This window comes from Tachysurus vachellii, chromosome 12, assembly GCF_030014155.1.
Source record: "Tachysurus vachellii isolate PV-2020 chromosome 12, HZAU_Pvac_v1, whole genome shotgun sequence".
Taxonomy (NCBI): Eukaryota; Metazoa; Chordata; class Actinopteri; order Siluriformes; family Bagridae; genus Tachysurus; species Tachysurus vachellii.
This window is the reverse complement of record NC_083471.1, coordinates 16,360,460-16,380,425: the sequence shown is the minus strand read 5'-3', so window position 1 is coordinate 16,380,425 and position 19,966 is coordinate 16,360,460. Positions and strand designations below refer to the sequence as shown.

The 19,966-nt window shown below is 38.1% G+C and overlaps 2 protein-coding genes across 2 annotated transcripts; both read right to left on the bottom strand.

The window, feature by feature from the left end:
- Positions 1 to 35: 35 nt before the first annotated feature.
- On the bottom strand, positions 36 to 11,906 carry cmya5 (cardiomyopathy associated 5). The gene is made up of 13 exons (XM_060883011.1): positions 11,705 to 11,906; positions 7,932 to 11,277; positions 7,304 to 7,399; positions 6,956 to 7,189; positions 6,501 to 6,523; positions 6,031 to 6,152; positions 5,698 to 5,832; positions 4,738 to 4,884; positions 3,620 to 3,767; positions 1,915 to 2,048; positions 1,639 to 1,753; positions 642 to 818; positions 36 to 549 (listed from the first exon to the last, which is right to left on the bottom strand). The coding sequence occupies exons 1-13, from the start codon at positions 11,812 to 11,814 to the stop codon at positions 297 to 299; spliced, it is 5,040 nt and encodes a 1,679-aa protein (XP_060738994.1). The 5' UTR covers positions 11,815 to 11,906; the 3' UTR covers positions 36 to 296.
- A 1,424-nt stretch (positions 11,907 to 13,330) lies between these two features.
- On the bottom strand, positions 13,331 to 19,675 carry tent2 (terminal nucleotidyltransferase 2). The gene is made up of 15 exons (XM_060883820.1): positions 19,558 to 19,675; positions 19,057 to 19,219; positions 18,850 to 18,948; positions 18,472 to 18,739; positions 18,276 to 18,390; positions 18,102 to 18,193; positions 17,926 to 17,989; positions 17,781 to 17,847; positions 16,872 to 16,948; positions 15,887 to 16,015; positions 15,592 to 15,635; positions 15,365 to 15,501; positions 14,704 to 14,795; positions 14,061 to 14,140; positions 13,331 to 13,942 (listed from the first exon to the last, which is right to left on the bottom strand). The coding sequence occupies exons 2-15, from the start codon at positions 19,176 to 19,178 to the stop codon at positions 13,886 to 13,888; spliced, it is 1,443 nt and encodes a 480-aa protein (XP_060739803.1). The 5' UTR covers positions 19,179 to 19,219; positions 19,558 to 19,675; the 3' UTR covers positions 13,331 to 13,885.
- Positions 19,676 to 19,966: the final 291 nt, after the last annotated feature.

The window sequence follows — 19,966 nt, the reverse complement described above, 5'->3', positions numbered from 1 at the left end:
TTTCTTATTTATTTATTTATTTATTTATTTAAAAAAAAAAAGGCTTTAAATTATTGTTAGTTCCAGCCATATATTTTCCCATTTTTGTCCCAGTACGGTAATTCTATATGCTAGACAGAGATGAATTAAAATGCTGCAGTATCCCTTTAACAAAATACTTTATGTTTAAACCTTTGAGCCTGAAATGTCAAATTATTTTTTAAATACCTAAAAAATATGACACACATTTACAAAGTCTGATAGATTGCAATCTCAAGGGCAATAAAATAAAGACAGATTCTCCAGAAATCCTAGAGCTACCACTGCTTGGCAAACTCTGGGACCTCTGTGGTCATCTTAAGCTCTAGGTTCCCAGGTCTCTCCAGGGTGAATATGGGGTAGCAGGGCTGGATGAAGGCTTGTTGGAAAGAGCCCAGACACTGGCCATTCTGAGCGTTGAAGAAGACCAAGCGGCCCTGTATGAAGTCCAGAAGAGCGCCAATTCGAGCAGGAACGTCCGTAACAAAAATGTCCGATTCCACGCTGTCGTGAAGTAGCTCGAACCTACAGCTGTGACAGTCAACAGTGACATGGAATGAGGGTGATGGAAATACAGTTAATAAAGATGGCATGAATGCTAGACTACAGTGATAGTATCCAACCTGATGGAGGTGGGTACACAGTGCAGACACCAGGAGGTGCTGCTGTCACCCACTGTGCTGTCCTGTGGTTCTGTCTGATAGGCAACACCAATGCGGTAGGCTTTACAGCCAGTTACCACCGTTTCCCAGTAATGATATCCAACTCGCGGTAGAAGCTCGCCTCTAACTGCTGGACATCTGCCAAGAAATGTGTATGAATTAGAATTAGAAAACAGCAGTCAACTAAAAAAAAAGAAAGAGGGAAATGCTCCAACACTTTCAATGTACTCTCTATCCTGTGCATCTGTAGTCATGTGTAATTATCAAGGACAACAACTTCCACTAAAAGCACACATTCTCATTCACCTAGTAACCTTGAATCTAATATATAACTGAAATCTAAGAGCTGCTTTTTCTCCTAAAACAGGATTAAACAACAGTAGAAATATAGCAAAATAAAGGCTTAGGATGAAAAGTTTGTTATTATATATTTTTATTCAGCTTTAATAATCTTTCTGTCTACACTGGTAAACATAAGGACAAGTTCTTTCTCCTGAAAAAAGTGCCATCCTTGAAAGATTTTCTTTAGGACTACAGATGTAGCTCTTAATTATAGTATACCCGAATTAGCATTTTGCATAAACGTTTAGATAATAACATTTGCAATATACAGTAGGTCTGTTTTAGGAAAACGCATTAAATTTCTCTCCCTGTTAATCACTCATGCTAATTTTACATTTACTGTATTCAGCAGACATCCATATGTAGAGTGACTTACAGAAGTGCTCTGCACAGAAGTTTAGATCTTCATGCTAGTATAAATAGTTCAGGGACTAAGAATACTGGTGAGCTAAAACTCTGCCAGTGAGAAATCAGTTTGAGTTTGTACAGTAAAATCATACAAGTCAAGGTTACAAGTTTGTGCTCATTTAAGTGCATGGTGAAGTGGTGTGCCATTAAAGGGACAATTAAGTGTGGCTGAATGAAATAATAAAATTACTGTGATTTAAGCTCTTACTCTATAAGTGTGGACATCTTATTGTAGGTTTCCACAGGATACTGCACAGAGCTCTTGTCTTCAGAAACCTTCAGCGCTATATTAGCTGTTTCACTCAGTAAGTGGAACCTGGTACCTGAACAGTTCAAAATACAGACTGAAACAACTGCATCAACACAGAGACTCCTGGGACAACAGTTTATACTATCTGTCTATTACATAATACACATGCAGATATTACCTAGATGATACAATTCTCTAGCTGTAATGAAATACTGAGATGGTCTTGGCTCTGACCTCGTGTGGAGATAAGAGCTGCCTCGCTCTGATCACTGGCTCCTGCACTGTTCACTGATTTGATGTAAAAGAGGAAGTTCTCATTGGATTGAAGGAGGACCTTATGCTCACAGCCTTTTATCCCAGACACAGACCTGTAAGGAAAGATACCTGCATTAGTCAGTTTTATCTTATTATACAGCCTCTAAGTGCTGTACGCTGCATTTTTGGAGCATGAGGGCAAATAGTAGCTGCTTGTTCAGTGCATTGAGAATAATGCATTGTAGATGTCATACAGTTTTGCTTGAGATTGTTAGATCAGACTGTCAATTACATTATATATGGTAAGGGGTCAAACGGAAGGCCATAAGTTCAAATCCCAGATCTACCAAGCTGCCACTGCTTGACCCCTAAGCAAAGCCCTTAACCCTCAATTGCTCAGTTGTATAAAAATGCTGGTATATGCCATAAATGAAATGTATATGGGCAATACATAAGCTAATAAGATGTGTCATTTCTGTTATATCCTAATGCGATATAAAACATAGATGACGTGAAAGGAAAATTCATGTATTTCTATCTAAAGTTTATGTACCATTTTTCTCTAACAGCATTTCCAGAAGTCTTTTAATCCTCTTATGCAACTGTGATTTAATAACGATTGGAATTGTTCATTTATTAATTATTAATAAATGACACTTTTTAATTGTTTATAGTTGCATATTATGTTGTAGCATAAGTTTCTTTTATCATTTACGTTACAGCAGTCATGAACAGATGTTCTCATACCAACTTTCTTCTCTCTCTTATAGTTAATAGGATAAAAAAAATATGCTTGTCATGTTACAGAGAAACCAGAAGGTTTGTAGTTAAGCATTACAACACAGCTCAAAACCTGACCCTCTACTGATATCACAAATAAGGAAAAGTGTATGCAGCTTCAGTAAAAAAAATTTTCCTTGGAAAGATGAAAAAAACCCCTGTAGAAACAGCTTTAGTAAGCATTTTCTCATTTAAGTTTCATACTAAGACTTACAGTTAGAGTGGTATTGAGGGTACTGTAGTTTTAATTCAATGCAATTTGTACATTTTGTTACAAAGCAGCTTTACAGAAATATATTAATTCAGGATATAACTTTATAAATGTATTCCTAATGAGCAAGAGGTGATGGTGCTGAGGAAAACCTCCCTGAGACAATATTAGAAAAAACCTTGAGAGGAATCGGACTCAAAGGGGCAGCCATCCTTTTCTTGGGAAACCAGAAAGCGTGATTATGAATTATTTCCCTTCCATAATTGTGTACTATATGGTCAAAAAGTGCAAATATGTAACCAGGAAATCCATTCCTGTTTAAACACGAGGTCTATTTTGTTAAACGTATCACCTTTTCACTGACGGGGACTCGAGAGCTAAGCTGTTCATATCAATCGCAGTGCCAAGTCATTTCCATGGTTTCTAAGTGCTACCATTCACAGTAATCACATGTATCATCCTCCGCAGCAGTGAGTTTTAGATACACGTTACACAATCACATATTTTAATGAATGCATTTGTTAATGAAATTCAATAACTGCATAACAGTCCTGCATAACAATTTTTTATCCATTGTATCACATTGTCCAGATTGAGCAGATAGAGAATAGGTTGAAAAAGACTGACATATTGCTTTAAAAAGACCCCATGGGAATGGCAGAATCTCTAGAGAGTGCAGTATTTGACATGTACCTGAGGCCCTCTCCCTCCAAGGCGTATTGGCGGCAGTACTCTAGAGTGAAGCTCTCGGCAGCGCTGGGCTGAGACAAGCTCCAGCGGATTGTAGCAGATTCCCACAAAACTGTGCAGGCTTCTGGGTTAATCACTGGAACAGATGGGGCTGTACAAACAGACACAGTAAAGGATTAAGTGTACTGTAAATAAGTGGGTAGATTAATCTTAATACCAAGGTTAAATCGTATTAATCCTGATACATAGTATCTCTAATTCACATGCACACATTAAAATGGATATAATATTCTATATAAAAATATGTATTCAGTAATCCTGTCCAACTTAAACAAAATGTTTATATTTCTGTTATAACTATGTACATTTATTCTACATCCTCTACTCTGCATGGTTGATATTACTCTCCAGAATATGACAGAAAGTTTCCTCCATGTTCTCCGGTTTCCTCCCACATCCTCCCAAGAATGCTGTTAGGAGGACTGGCTATACTGTACTGTATGTCCTCTTAGTGTGGATGAGCTGGTTAATGTGTGTGCATCGTGACCTGAATATAACTCGTGTCCCACCCAGTGTGTATACTTGCTTCTCCGCCAGTATTCCCAGATTGGCTTCAGAAACACTGTGATAAATTGTTTACTGAAACATGCAGACAGGCATCAGTGTGCTTCTCATCAGCCTTTCCTCTGGTACCTTTGACGATGAATCTCTTATTTGGACTCAGTTATCCGTAAGACTGTCTCCCTGTAGTTATTGCTTCATGTTTTATGGTCTCTCTGGCTTTTTACCATTTGAAAAATGATGAAAAATGATTTCTTAACTGAAATATGCCATACAAGGCCATTTTTATAAGTGCTTCTAGTCTCAAAGCATTTACTTTGCTGCCAGATGACTCTGTCAGACACAGCACAAATATTTGACTACATTTCTTTATGTCCCATAAGGATTTGGCTGTTACGATAAGAGCACTTTTCACAGTGTTTGTGTTTGTTAAGACTACATTTATCTAAATGGCATATATTATTTGAACACGTGTACACTTAACATCCAGATAATTCTCTGGAAAATATAATCCTCAAGGATTGTGTGAAACTTGGCACCGCACTATACATCACACTGACCTGTTCTAAAAGGAAGTCTCTCACTGGGCAGACTGCAGCCAGTGTAGTTCACTGCCATCACCCATACTTTATAGCACTTATCTGGCTCCAGCTCTTCCAGATTACAGTGACTCTCCTTCACTGTCACTCTGTACTCCTCTGAGATGGCTACAGATAAAAAAGTGACATTAAAAGAAACCATCTACTTTAGTTTAATCAAATAAAAACATGGAACAAAACACCACAGGTAAAATCTTGCATTTTCCAATAAGAACAATGTGTTTAGTTTACCAATGCTAACAATCATTTTTATCCATTTATAGTTACATGTGATTCATTTCATCCAGAAACATTACTCATTTTATAAAAGCTATAAACCGCTGTTCCCTCACCAGCCTGAGTGAAATTATTGGCTCTGCAGTGTTGAAAAATATAAAGGAGCAGCCTTATGTTAACCTGCTAACTTCACCATATTATCAATTACACACATTTAAAAATCAGTTTATGTGGAACATCAATAACGCGAGTCTTTGTATCCTTGTACGCATTAGAATGGACACATTAATATAAACCTGTGATTTGCCTTGCAACCAGAATAACTGAGCTGTTACATAATCAATCCCAAGTATAATAAAAATAGCAGATTAGAACTTTTAATGATTAAAACTTAACAGAGACCTATGAATAGGTTTCATACTGTATGAATAGTTCTCAAACCCTGAAATATACTGGTAACACTTTACATTCAATTCAAACGTACCTGTAATATGTCCAGTATGTGACCCTCCACACATACAGTACTGTATACTGAAGTGTTAGTGAATAGAAACATTAGTCATTGTACAATTCCAACTTAACTTTCTCCAGACCAGAACAAAGTAGTAAAGGACATCATTATTTACGGACATCACTGGGAACACTTCATCTGTGAATGACAGACTGTGCAACCCTATAAATCTGATTCTGATGATCCTGTCTTACCTCCTTGAGGTTCTTCCATGCAGTAGACCTGAAAACAGTCAATGATGTCTCCTTCATTCACTGTCCAGTACACAGTGACAGAGGCGCTTGTGCCAGAATTAACTTCCTGCGGCTGAAGATGGGGTTGCTGGGGCACTATTAACAGCAGAAATGAAATGACTATTTAGAACAAATAAACTGATTGTAGGGTCAAACCTAGACCTAGACCAAACCTAGACCTTTAGCTTTCTTTCTTCTTACATGTAATGATTCTTGGCTTTCTTCTTAATCTTACTCAAATTAGATAATAATTCAAGAGGGGTCCTTTACACACCTGGTGTATTAACGACATACCTGGAATCACCTCCCGGTTTCTCTTCCCATTTCCTGTGGTACCTTTGGCATAATCTTCAAATACAAGCAAACCTCGTGGGCCAAGCTCTAGAGGCATGACTGAGTCTAAAGCTGTTTTTAACCTGCCATTAATCAATAGCACAAACATAGAGTATAAGATATGGAATGAAATGTATTTTATATATTGTATAGGTATATTATACACTATAGCTCCTATATGCATTCATTTCCATTTCTGAACTGCAACGCAAACCCCCGCATTCATTTTAGCTTCGGTGCTTTATCCACATGCAGACTTGTTAAAAACTTGCGAATAATTATACACTTCAAAAAAGCAGCAGCAAAGACATCAGTACACACTTCATCTTCTTCACTGCAAACCTTACATAATTGTATTCAAAATATATCAGGCACTGTAACTGTGTGAGTGTTAACTAAGGTCACACCGTGTGCAACACACTCATTATTACCTTGTATCAATGTCTTTGTATGACTGTAGATGGAAGAAAAAGACATCTGATTGAACACAGTTACTTCTGAAGAATGAATTTTACATATGTGATGATAGTAATGATCAAGATGATTTATTCACACAGATTAATTCAATGTTATTCTTTTAGACAGTTTTTTATTTTTATTATATTATGACTAGTACATGATTTATAGTTTGTACCATAACACATTACAATGACTTATGTCATTGCTAAAATGAAAAATAATTGTTTTAGCCATAGCCTGAGTACAAGTGTATTATGTGGCTGACACCAGCTATTCATAGTTCTTTGTGTTAACATGGGCCTCTTTATATAACACCCTCAGATACATTAAATATTGGTATAATTGATGATACATTTGAGCATGGCTTTGATGGCTTTGAGCATATGAAATTAGAAAGAATACAAAGTCTCAGTAAAGCCAAACTCACCAACAGAAATGCTAACTCATCCGTCTCTTCCGTCTCTTTTGTGGTCACTTCCATCGTCTCCTTGGCTGAGTCAATGCTCTTTTGGAAAGACACTATTTGATCGTAAAGCTGCTCAAGTTTGGCCTTTTTCTCCTCCTCCATTGCCTGAGACATTTCATTATACCTCTCCATCACCAGCTTCATCATCTCCTTGTTTTGCTCATCCAGGGCTTTCTCACCGTCCTCGCATTGCTCCTGTGTGATGCCAGACAAGGACAAAATCAGATGTAATTTTGTAGATCTTGGATGAAATTCAAGGCAAAATTAAAAGCTATTAAATGCAAATTCTACATTTAAATCAGAGTATACCTCCACAGAGTTGTACGCCATCTCAAGTTCGGAAACCATATCCTCAATGTTTTCTGATCTTTCTTGTAGAACTGATATGCAGTTACTCAACTGATTCTAAAGATAGAACCACAAAATAGATCATGTTTTTAAAACTTTCCATGTTAGAATAATTACTAATTTTCATATTAACGTTTACATTTTTTACCTATTCATTTCTGTGCATGTTTTTTTTTACAGATCAAACTCTTCAAAATCAGGACTGATCTGTTGTTTAGGAAATGAATACAACATCAATCATGCATTATATATGATTTCTAGCATATGCATATTTCTCTATGCATATTAACTATCAACAGGCACTGAAACTAAAAGTAAGCAGTAAAGTCACATTATACAAGGTTATAAATGCCAGCAGTCATTGGCTCTGCATAAAAAGAAATGAACCATTGGTGACTTCATGATCCAAGTTTTCCTAAGAGAATCTTGATGTAGATCAGATATCAGGCTGCTGGGAAAAGATGTCATGGGGGACCATAGAGGAACATTCCTACCTATATACTCCATAATTTCCACAACAGTATAATCGTATCACAATGAATATTATAGAGTTTATAGGTAGGACTGTTTAAAATAAAGATGAACTTACCTTAATGTCTACAAATGCTTTTTCCAACGTTGACACCTCATGAATTCCATGCCCACCATCACTCAATAAGATTGGGCAACGACAGACAAGGCAAAATGCATCCATTGGCTGAATTTCTACTTTTTCCTTCATTTGACTGAGCTCTGACATTTGGGTACTATCCAAGTCCTCAATAAATTCATAGTCTGCCTCAAATGTAGGCTCTTGAGATTGATCCTGGCCATGTTCCAGATATTCTTCTTTAGCTACAGTTACTTCGGTCTCTGACTGCCTTGCATCGTGCTCAGTGACCATCTCATAATCTAGCTCCTCATAAATTTCCTTTTGCAAATCAGGCTCTGTCAAATCACGGCCAAAGCCAGAAAGGTCTTCCAGTGGGCTGAAACTACGTAAAGTTGAAAAGGGGACTTTGTCTCTTTTTATGTTTCGATCCATGGCAAATTTATCATTTTCTTTAATATAATCTACATCTTCTAAAGGTGAAACCCTCATTGTTGAGTCCAGCATCTCCATTGGAGAAGAAGGACTTGCAGGTTCCAGAGTTCTCCAGAACTCTTCTTTGTGTGTATCCTTTAGAAGTATTTTTTTGGTTTTACTTTTACTTTCTCCTTCCACTTGCTGTACTGACACTTTAGAGACACCATCTACTTTGTTCATATCTACTTGGTGTACAGGCTTATGGGCCTCACAAGTGGTCTCTAACTTACTTCTGTCTATAACTACATCCAGTATCTCTTCCTTAGTTGCAGTGGCTGACACAGTAATTTTGGATGAGGCATCTGGTTCCTTAGCAGGAATGAGTGAAATCATCTCAATCTCAGCATGTGAATCACTTAAAACATCTGCTAACGCTTGGCTCTCGTCCCTGCCACCTTCCTCATCAACCACTTCTGATGCTAGATCCCGTTCAGTGATCTCAGGAGCAGGAGGACACATAACATCACTTTCAGGCTCTTTGGTATCAGTCGAGATCTCTCTGAGATCATCACCTGTTGGTAACTCTAAGTATGTCTCCTCATCTTTCTTCCCATGTGTAAAGACAGATTCTTTCTTCTCTGTTGTTACACTGTCTGTACCTGAAGTCTTTCTATCAAACACTGTCATTGTGTCTGTCTCAATCAGTTCTTTTTGCTTTTCTGTAACCTCAACCTTGGATTCTTCAACTTTCTCTTCAGTCGTACCTGCTTCATATAAACGTTTCTGTTTCTGCGTAGTTTTGATTTCACTGTTTACATCTTCCACTTCTGGGACCAGAGTTTTGTCAGTGACTTGCTCCTGCTTCCCTGCAGTATCTTTCAGGACTTCCTCTAAAGCAGGTATCTCTTTTATTACATGGCATTCTATAATTTTTTCACCAAAATTCATGGTCTCATCTTCACATTTCTCTGATTCACAGAGCTTTTTTTGACTGATTTCTTCTTGAAGTTGGCTTCCTATTTCTTCAGCTGTACTTTTTGGTGATGTATCTTTTATATCAAAATCTTTCACTAAATTAGTTATACCTAATTCTTGTGTTGTAGTTGTAACTTGCTGACCCTTGCCCAATGCTTCTTCCTTGGTAATACTAATGGTTTCTTGAATCTCAACTTTATCATTCAGTCCAGTTACATTTTCTTCTATTAAATCACCGGAAACCTGTTTGTCATTGTGTTTTAATACCCGAACTTCACTTTGTTTTCCATCTTCTATCAATAACATTTTATCTACTTCTTGATTTGCTGTTTTATGCAGCTCTTTTATTAAAGGAAGTTTATCAGATGAGACAGTTTTTTGGGACGCACAACCAGTTTTCATATCACAATCTTCACATCCCTTTAAATTCTCTGAAACACTCTTAACAGTTACACAGCCAGTTTGCAGCCCATCACAATCCTCACAGTCCTTTGACGAATATGAAGGCTGACATTCATCTTTAACATCATGTTCACTCTCTAACTCGGCTTGATCGGCACCAACATCCTCTTCTTGGGGAGCATCATCCTTAACACGAATTAAACATCCAGTCATTTCAAATTTACTTTCTGGCCATATCACTCTGTCACTGGGTGCAGTGTCAACCTCTTGTACATCTTCAACCACTGGAGTGTCATCTTTCAATATGAATTTCTCCAGGTAGCCATCTCCTTCATCTGAATCAGAATAACGTCTTTTAAATGACTTTTCTGAAACAACACTTTCGATGTCTGAGGTGTCATCCTCATTTTTTCTATCACCAAGAGCATCTTCATAAAGATCTGAGTAATGGAACGACAATGCTCGTGGCTCATCTAGGAGTACTTGATCTATGATCTTGGGTGGGCCAGGGGGAAGGAAAATCGGAGTAAGGATAGTCTCCTGGCTGCCAAATAAAGTTGAACCACACTCTTTGAGTATTTTAAAGCTCCCACTTGCAGGTGCTTTGTTTTCTTTATGGTTTGATGGTTCTGCATTGCAACTTCCTCCATAAAACACTTCATCTAGATGATCATCTGCGAATTCAACCTCAGTGACAATGACAAAGGAACTCTCATCAACTGTGTCCTCCACCTTTTGTTCTGGCACCTTAGGCTCCTCTTGCTGGATATCCTGTGTAGGCCCAGGCTTCTCAGACTCATCATCTGGTGCATGTTGATCTAGCAGTGTGAATTTCTCTAAGTAGTCCATATCATGTTCATCTGTCTTGAGCTGCTCATTAGCAGAAGTCTGAGATAAGTCTGTGGGACTGTCTTCTTTTACGTTCTGAATTTCTATGTCTGTGTCCTTAGGAATGGTGGTGGGAGCTAAGCTTTCATGTGTGCACTTTGTTTTGATCTTTGGAGTGTCCTCCAAGTAGGACAAATTGTCTGGCAATTCTGTACTGCATTCCTCATCCACTGTAGGAAGTTTTGATGGTACTACAATATTGAGGATTTCAAAACCCTCAGAAATCAAGTTAAATAGCTCTTGATCCTTGTCTGGTTTTCCCTCTGCTGTTTGACCATTCTCTGAATCTTCACATCTTATATTTGGCACAGAGACTTCAATCATTGCAGGTCTCTCCTCTCCTATTGCAGGGCCTGACAATCTGGAGCCTGGTCTGCGAAACCTGTCACCCAACTTCCCTTTACTGCTTGTTTTTTTCCTTCTTTTCACCTTATCTTCATCCATAATGATGACTATATTACCCTGTGTCCCTGAACCCTCCAGGCTGTATGAATCTGATGGAGAGCTGGCTTCTGATGCCCATGGGGTTGAGCACCTGCTTGACGCAGTCTCCCACACAATCCCACTGTCCTCGCTCTGTACAGTCACCATGGAAAACGACGGGTCCACCATCAGGCACTGGAACTTGGGCTTTACGGCCGGATCGTCAACTACTTCCTTTAAACTGTTCAAACACATTTAAAAAAGCAAAGCAGGAGTTATAAAGAGAAAAGGTATGTGAGTCTACGTGGTAGAGCAACTTGAGAACATCTTAGGCGTGACGAGTTGGGACACTAAAGTTGTTGGGACACTAAGATTTGTAGCTCTTCGAGCGCAACAGATATTATCCTAGCAGGAAAATATATCCTAGGACAAAAATGGATTTATTATGGAGAACTTTTTAATAAGAAATAAACTGAATTTCTTTTTAATAAATAAAATAAAATAAAAAACCAACCTGTGCCATATGCATTAATAAAAATCTAGGGTAAAAACCCAGGTATTGTTTGGTGGTCTTGGTAAATACTCCTAGTTTTACAAGTTTTAATAAACTATCAGCATGCATTAGTCATGTAACCTTTACAAAGAGCATTAACTCTACACCCAGCCACCTGTTATGAAGTTCTTCAACTTCGTCGTCGTCAATGTTGGTTGCCTCAGTCCCGTCGTCCTGAATCTCCGGCAAAGTACTCTCAGTTTCTTCCTGCGCATGAGACTCCATTTTGTTCGTCTTAAACCGTGGAAGTGATTTAAATTTTTTTATTGAAAGCAGTGCAGCTTCGTGTCGGGACCATCGCAAGTGCGCTCGGTTCGTCTTACTCAGCGCGCTCGAAATAGAATGCAAATGATTGTCGAGCTCTGCTCTCGCACGCAGTGAGAAAACCAGAAAAAAACAGTTTCTTTTCCTTTTCAGGAGAGTTTGCAGCCTTTACAAGACTGTTTCTTCTTTCTCTTTTTTTTTAAGACAGCAAAAGAAGATAAATGAAGTCCAGCCGTGTTTATATGATAAACTATAACCGCGCTATGGTGTGTAATATGACACCAGTTGGACACCTCCATGTTTTGTGAGGCCTGAAGCTCAGAGCTAATTTTACACCACAACCTCTTCACTCAAATGCTTCATGATGAACTCAGGACATAACGCAAGCATAAAAAAAAAAAAAACTGTACAAGCTAGTTAAATTCAGTGCTAGAGCTAAGGACTTAGTAAGTAGTCCTAGCCACCTGCGTGGACATATGTCACACACACACAACCATCACTTTAACCGTAACACTTTACACATCACTGCCATGTCCACACATCTCTGCACTGCTATATATTTATTTATATTTATTCACTGTACATATGTTTACATCTATGTCTATATATATTACATGCTGTACATATGCTACATATTTATCTGCACTTGTCTATTTGCACTTTTGCTACTCTTTGTACTTCTGGTAGATGCCAAACTGCAATTCGTTGCTGTGTATCTGTACTATGAAATGACAATAAGGTTTGTTCGTTCTTTCTTTCTTTCTTTCTTTCTTTCTATCTTTCTTTCTTACTATCTATCTAATACTGTCTAATACGTTCCCCCATTTATTTAACCACCTGCTTATTATTATATATTAAGTGCCACCAAAGCAGCTCTGAGCAAGTCAACATCCTGCTGAAAGAAGTGACCACTGGCATTAGAGAATACCACTTGTTTAGTGTTTAGATAGGTGGTACATTTTCAAAAACATTTTACATTTTAAAGTAGAACATTGTCCAGAGCATCTCACTGTTTGTTGCTGCTTGCCTTCTTGTTGTTCATGTGCACACTGTTGTCATGTTTGGTTAGCATGGTCATGCTGACCAGTCTACTGCTATGCAGCCTATATGCATCAAGCTGTAATTCACTGTTCTGACACCTTTATGTCATACACAGCATTAACCTTTTTAGCAACGTGCACTGCATTAGATCTTATGGACTGTATGGACAAGCCTCCCCACATCCATTTAAAAAGTCTTCAACACCCCAGAAGCCTGCTGTTTTGGTCAGTAACATTAAAAACTGACTGTTCACTTGCTGTCTTAAGGCTAGACACTAGAGTTGAACCATAGACAAGTGATATCAGAATTAATGAGATTAATTCTGATATCACTCGTCTACGTTAATCTCAAGTGTCTAGCCTTAAGTTTCTTTTAATCAGTGTTTTTCTTGTCCTTGTTTATGAAATGCATTTTAATCAAGATGGCCAACAAGACATTTAAATATAGAAATTTTAATTCATTAAATAAACATTAAAAAGACTGTACAGAAGGTACAAAAAGTGACAATAAAGCAAGAAACGGCAACATACACCAGTGATTTTCTAATGCTGTTATTTTCTAAGGCATTAATTAAAGTGTCAAAAATCATGTGTTGAATGAGAGACCAGATGCTAATTATATTTCAGTAAGGAAATACAGAACAGATCAATGACCTGTTTGGGAAGGGAACCTGAAGAGCTACCTACAAACATTGTGCAATTGTCACTACCTCGTCTGCACGTTTGAAGCTCATATGAGACTACAGCTTTTTAGTCTTGAATCTTAAGGAACTTGTGGCTAGCATCGCAGTGCTGCCCAAATCCCAAAACTAACCAAGAAAACAAAGACAAGATAATTATTCAACACTATTTTTAACTTAAACAGGTTGCAGTGTAGAGGTGATGGGGTTTGCAAGAAAAGTGGTTCAAGATGACCACCAAACTCGAAGATCATGAAAATGGTTCAGCTGTCTTCATAAAACAAGGTTCATAACTTCAGTCTGGGCTTGGGTCTATCTAATGGGTAAAATGTAGTTCAGATCTTTCCTCACTTGCAGGACCTGCCAAGACTGTAAAGAGTTGCACAGTAAGAACAGACCATTTAAACAAGTATTAGAATTATTTAAAAACAGTAGTGCACGGAAAAATGTATTTAGCAGTCTTCTAAGTACTTTAACTGACAAATACCTCTGTAAACACTGCTTTGATGGCATCAAACTTCATTTTCTCATGAACTGCTCTTGCTGTGTTCGAGCTGTCAAATGGTTCTAAAAAACAGAAACAAGTGATTATATCAATATAATGGTAAATAAAAATTTGAATTAGCTAATATTCTAATTTGTAGTCAATTCCACAAATTGTCAGAATTACACTCACTGAGCACTTTACTAGGAACACTTTAATCAACACTGGCTAGGGCCTAACTTTGATCTTAGCCTGAATTCTTTGTGGCATGGATTCCACAAGATCTTGGAAACTTTCCTTTGAGCTTCTGCACCATGCTGATACGACTGAATCACTGAATTCCTGCAGATTTTACAAGTGATCTTTCTGACTGCGAATCTCACACTCTATCACATCTTAAAGATGTTCTGCTGATATCTGTTAATCTAAGTTACTCTAGCCTTTTGGTCAGACAGAACCAAAGTTTTGATGCATCACACGACTGGCTGATTAGACAATTACATGAATGAGTAGATGTACGGGTGTTCCTAAAAAAGTGCCCATTGAGCGTACCCAAGACAAAACTGCACAGAGCTGAAAGGACAGCCATCAAAGGGGGTTTATTTGCTGTCTAAAAATGACTCAGAAAGAAGAAATGTGAAGTCACCCTCAACATAAAGGAAATTGCTTCTCCATTCCCAGCAGTTTGACTTGGGCAGAGCTTTTGCTTCACGGACTGAGATGACGTACTTGTCCCATCTGTAACACAAACAGTAATGCATGGAATTTAAACCTGCCACCATGACAGGCAGGTATATACATTTCTTTATTTTGTCATGTGCATTGTTTATTCTGAACATGATAAAGTAAGCCATGTCAGAGGCTCAGCCAGGGCCATAAAAAGGGGGAAATGTCAGACCTGTTACTGTCAGTCAAACAGTTCAATGAAACAAGAGCCTGGCAGATTTGCAGGACATGCAGTCTAATGAAGGACTAAGAAAAGCTTTAACACACATGTGTGAACTAAATGAGTGTTGAACTAAATGAAAATGAATATTGAAGTATTCGGGAAGTAAGTAGTAAATAGCTAGTTACATAGGTAAAAAAAACTAATAAGGCCAGGACTAAACCTGATGTTGGGTCACAATATGAAAGTTGCACTGACTATCAATAAAGAGAAAATTTATGTGGTAACATTTCTGCTGTTTGAATCCAGGAGCTCTGAATATGAATCATTTTGGAAATCGAATACCACTACGATAACTTACATATGAAAAAGGTTAAAAGGTACCTTAAAGAGGTGCATGAAAACAAAAAATAGTACTGACCTGAAAACTGTGGCATAGTATTTCAGGAAGCCGAGGAGCAAGTCTCCAAGAGAAGACTGGTTCTTCGACAGAAATGGAGGAATGCTCTTGGGGCCGTCTGGAACTAGATGAATATCCATTACAGGGCTGAAACACTCCTGCAGACATTTTGCCATCATGTTAGTTTAAGTTCAAGTAAATCTGACCCTTATGTTTAACAAGAACACAAATGTGGATGAAATGCTTACTGGATAATCCTTTTGAAGGCAAGGAATGACAGGTTCTGGAAGAGCTTAAAAAAAAGACATTAAACATTCAAATCTGTCCAGGATTGCATAAACAAACACATGTGAAGGATACAGTACGGAATGTGACCACAACCGTCAAAAAGGCAGAATAGTATGCCTCATCATAATGCCTCTTTTGTTTTTGCTATACACCGAAGACAGGTGTGATGACTTGTGATGATCAATCTTCAGTTTATAGCTACTAGTCCCCTCACACTATTGGCTTTTTGTGTACATTTCTGTGACTGGTACTTACTCTGGAGGTAATGTAGGACCATTAGGACCAGTGAGTAGCTGCTCAGGGTTCCACGGCTGGCATCGTTGATCCTGTGATGACCAGCCCACTTCTTGATCACAAGGATGATGGGGCGAACGCGCTTCTCCACTAAATGACAGGAGCCACAGATGCAGATAAATGAACAGAATAAATATACGGAAGCTGATAGTTCAGTAAAGCACATTTCTGTTTAGAATTATTTTAACCATTTTTACAGTACTATAATTCTATATGTTATAATTCTATGTTACAGAACTGAAGTCATTCACAGACAGCCTTAAAAATCACAGCACATTTTATTTAATGTGCTAAAAGTCCGTTAAGCAAATATGAACCGTGTCATAGTCTTTCCTGGAATTCATGTTTTCCTCATTGCAGAATTTGCAGTAGCTTGCAATTGTTTAAAATTACCACATATTTTGTGCAGACTTGTCCTAAGATGTGTGTGTTCAGCCAAAGGCATTTCTGATTCAAATGCATTGTAACTGTGAATAGGATAAAGAAGAAATTCTTTTTTATTTTTTCCCTACTTGAACAGGACTCTTCAGGACTCTCATCTATTCACAGTGCAGACTCATGTAATTACTTTGTGTGATCACTAACATGAAATCCAGGAAAGTAAAAACAAACATTTTTTGCTGGAGAGAAAAAAAAAGGGGACTTGTATCAGAGCTGTGGACCCAAACTAGTTACACCATGTTAATACATTTGAATCATTCATGTATCATTTTCAATGAATTATTAAACGATTATTTTAATTATAGTTAAGTTGACGATCTTTAAACCTGGTTTTAAAAGTTGTCAAGAATCAAATAAAATTTATTCCAACAGGTCCACAATGCTTATTGTTATTATTTGTTAATATTTTTAGACAGCAGTAAAAAGTGATCTCTATTCTCAACACATCATTTAAAAACAAAGATCCAATCACAGAACCCACTCTGAGAACTCGACGTGCACTTACGGTATGCGTACGTCCGCAGTAGGAAAGTGTTCCTGATTCCCACGATGTTGTTAACATTCAAATCAAACTCCACGCCACTGCAGTTAGACAGAAGTAGGTAGGATGAAGATAATGGATTTGTTTCCAATCATCAAAATTACTAGTGAAGACAATTTTAAAATATTAAATAATTAACTGCCATTGTATGAAAGCTCAGTTAATTGGTCATCATCATTTCCATTTATACCGAGGTGTAGACTAAGTAGGTCAAGTCAGTACAGATTGAGAACAGTGTAAACAACAAATATAAACATATCCAGCTGACAACAAAACTGAAGAGTTTGAGTGATGCAAACTGGATGTTAAAAACAGGGGCTATACTGTTTAACTGTGAAGCTACGTGAGGAAGCATATATGTCAGTGCCATGCACACACTGTGATGCTGAGAACTGTCCTTTAATAAGGATCCAGTGTGTGCAAGCACAAAGTAGGCGTTGTGCATTACCTGGATGCATAATTAATAGACTACAATAATGTAATCTACAACAATGTAATCTGTGGCACACACTAAGGTCTGGGGTGCAAGTGGTGGATCAACACTCAAGGCTTTGGGTTACTGATCAGAAGTTCAAGAGTTCAAGCCCTAGGGCTCTTGAACAAGGCCCTTAACCCTCTCTGCTATAGGAGTGATGTATCATTGCTGACCCTGCACTTTTATCCTGGCTTCCAAACAAGCTGGGATACGCAAAGAAAAGGATTTGTGACGAAAAACAGATTCTTCTTTAAGTAAATTCCAAAAATGTCATAGTATTGTTCGGAACTGTAATTACTTATCCAAAAGAGTCACAAGCAGACTACTACAATGTAACAAGTACAACATGCATTAATGACCCCTAGGATCTTGTGTTTCTGTGCTGTTTGACTTCCTACCTGACTCTGTCCTTGAACTTCAGTATTGGCACTTTTGCTCGGATGAGCTGAGGTCTCTCAATGTAAGCTGTGGACCGAAGCACATTATGTCAAATTTCATCCTTGCTCATATTCCGGCTCTGCTTTATAACTTCAATAGACTTACACAGTTTGTATAACAGCTTCTGCACAAGACTGAGTATGTACACTGCATCTGTTTTCTGGTTAATCTATAAAAGGCAAAATACATAGGCAATCTTTATAATGAAGCAATGAAAGAACGGAAAGTCGAATTAGTCGTCTTAATATGATATGTTACTACTCACAAATAAATGAACTTACTGGACGCTCCTGAACAACAAGACATAAATCAGCATCACTGGTTCGACTACCGAAACCGTTCAGGGTCGACCCTGCCAGGAAGATCCTCGCACCTGTATGAGAGACAGCATCATTTAAAATGATGTCTTTACAGTGCAGCTCAACACAGTGGATGGAGGTTTGAAGCAAACATACACGGGAAGAGCCTCTGAATGTCAGTCTGCAACCTCGCACGACAGAATTCCTTCTTCTCCAAGTCCTCAACCTTCTGTTCGCAAGTGTGGAACAGATCCAGAATCTGCTGGCTCAGCTGAAACATTAATTCAGTGCTTTTAATAAAGATCACATAAAATGGCTTGGTGAAAAACAAGCAAGGTGAGTCAGAGTATACCTTATCTTTGATTACGTGTGATGGCAAGGAATTCTGACTGTACTCCTCTCTGACAAATGGAACGCTGCACTGTGGTTTAGAGCTGACCAGATGGCGTATAGGGGAGTGAGTAGGAGAACAGACCTCCCTCACAAACCCACTGGTTTGCCCCTGCTCACCCCGAGGCACTGGGCTGTAAGTGCCGCTTTTGGCTGGGTGTCCATATGGATGAGAAGAACCAAAGCGCTGCTTCTTGAGGTCATGCTGCATGTTTCCGTCACTTTTCCTCCTATATGAATTACATATCGAAAGTCATTAAAGGCTGACTGCGAAACAATAATGTACACGAATATATAATATATCCGCAAAACGATCATATATATGAAGAGCCAGGCTTACTTTCTGGATCCATTTTGACTGTTGTGAGAAATTTCTGGTGCAGCTTTCCACTGATATTTTGGTATATGAGGGAATACATTCAAAGGTTGGCCAAGCAAGCTAAGGGAAGCAAGATTTTAAACTAAACACTTCTGTAAAATAAGGACATGTGGTTCTGTGTAATATATTGAAGCAATAACGAAGATGAACAAGAAATCACAGTCTCACTTTATGATGTTCAGATTGGCTTCAGTTTGTTGTTGTGAGAAGTTATGGGGTACAATGCAATGGGGGAATAACCCATTAACTTGCCCTTGCTTGAGAGGGAAGCCTGGAGACCTCGGAAACATGTTCTTTTGGAAAGGAGAGCAAACATCTGCTCCCTTAAAAGCTAAAGCAAAGGAAACAACTTACACGTTAAAGGCAATTTCGCTTCTCACAAATCGCGTTCATTCATGATATAGTAACAACTCAGACGTTTAATAAACTAGCGAGTAAAGACATGGTTTCAACAAACCAACAAAACTAAAACAAAAACTGATTGATATGAGATTAAAACAGCTTGATGTCACTCATGCTAGCAAGCTAAAGGCTAAACTATCGAGCCAGATCTAGTGCCTGAGTTCAAGCTAAGTTCAATGGATGTAACGTCAATTATCGCTTTCGTTTAAATCTCTCAGAAAGGAAACTATATGTTACATCAACTGTACATGACAATGTGAAACTTACAGACAGGATAAATGCTGCTACTTAGCCAAAGAGCTCAAGAAAATATATCAAACCACATACATGGGTGGTAATTTTTTTAACTTCCGGATTACAACTTCCGCACCGCGCGCGCGCGGGTGGATGTGTATGTGTGTATGTGTGTGTATGTATGTATGTATGTGTGTATGTATGTATGTGTGTGTGTGTATGTGTGTATGTGTATGTATGTGTGTGTGTATGTGTGTATGTGTATGTGTGTATGTGTATGTGTGTATGTGTATGTGTGTGTGTGTATGTGTGTATGTGTGTGTGTATGTGTATGTGTGTATGTGTATGTGTGTGTGTGTATGTGTGTATGTGTATGTGTGTATGTGTATGTGTGTGTGTATGTGTATGTGTTTTAAAACAAAAGTCAGTTCTTTAGTTCACT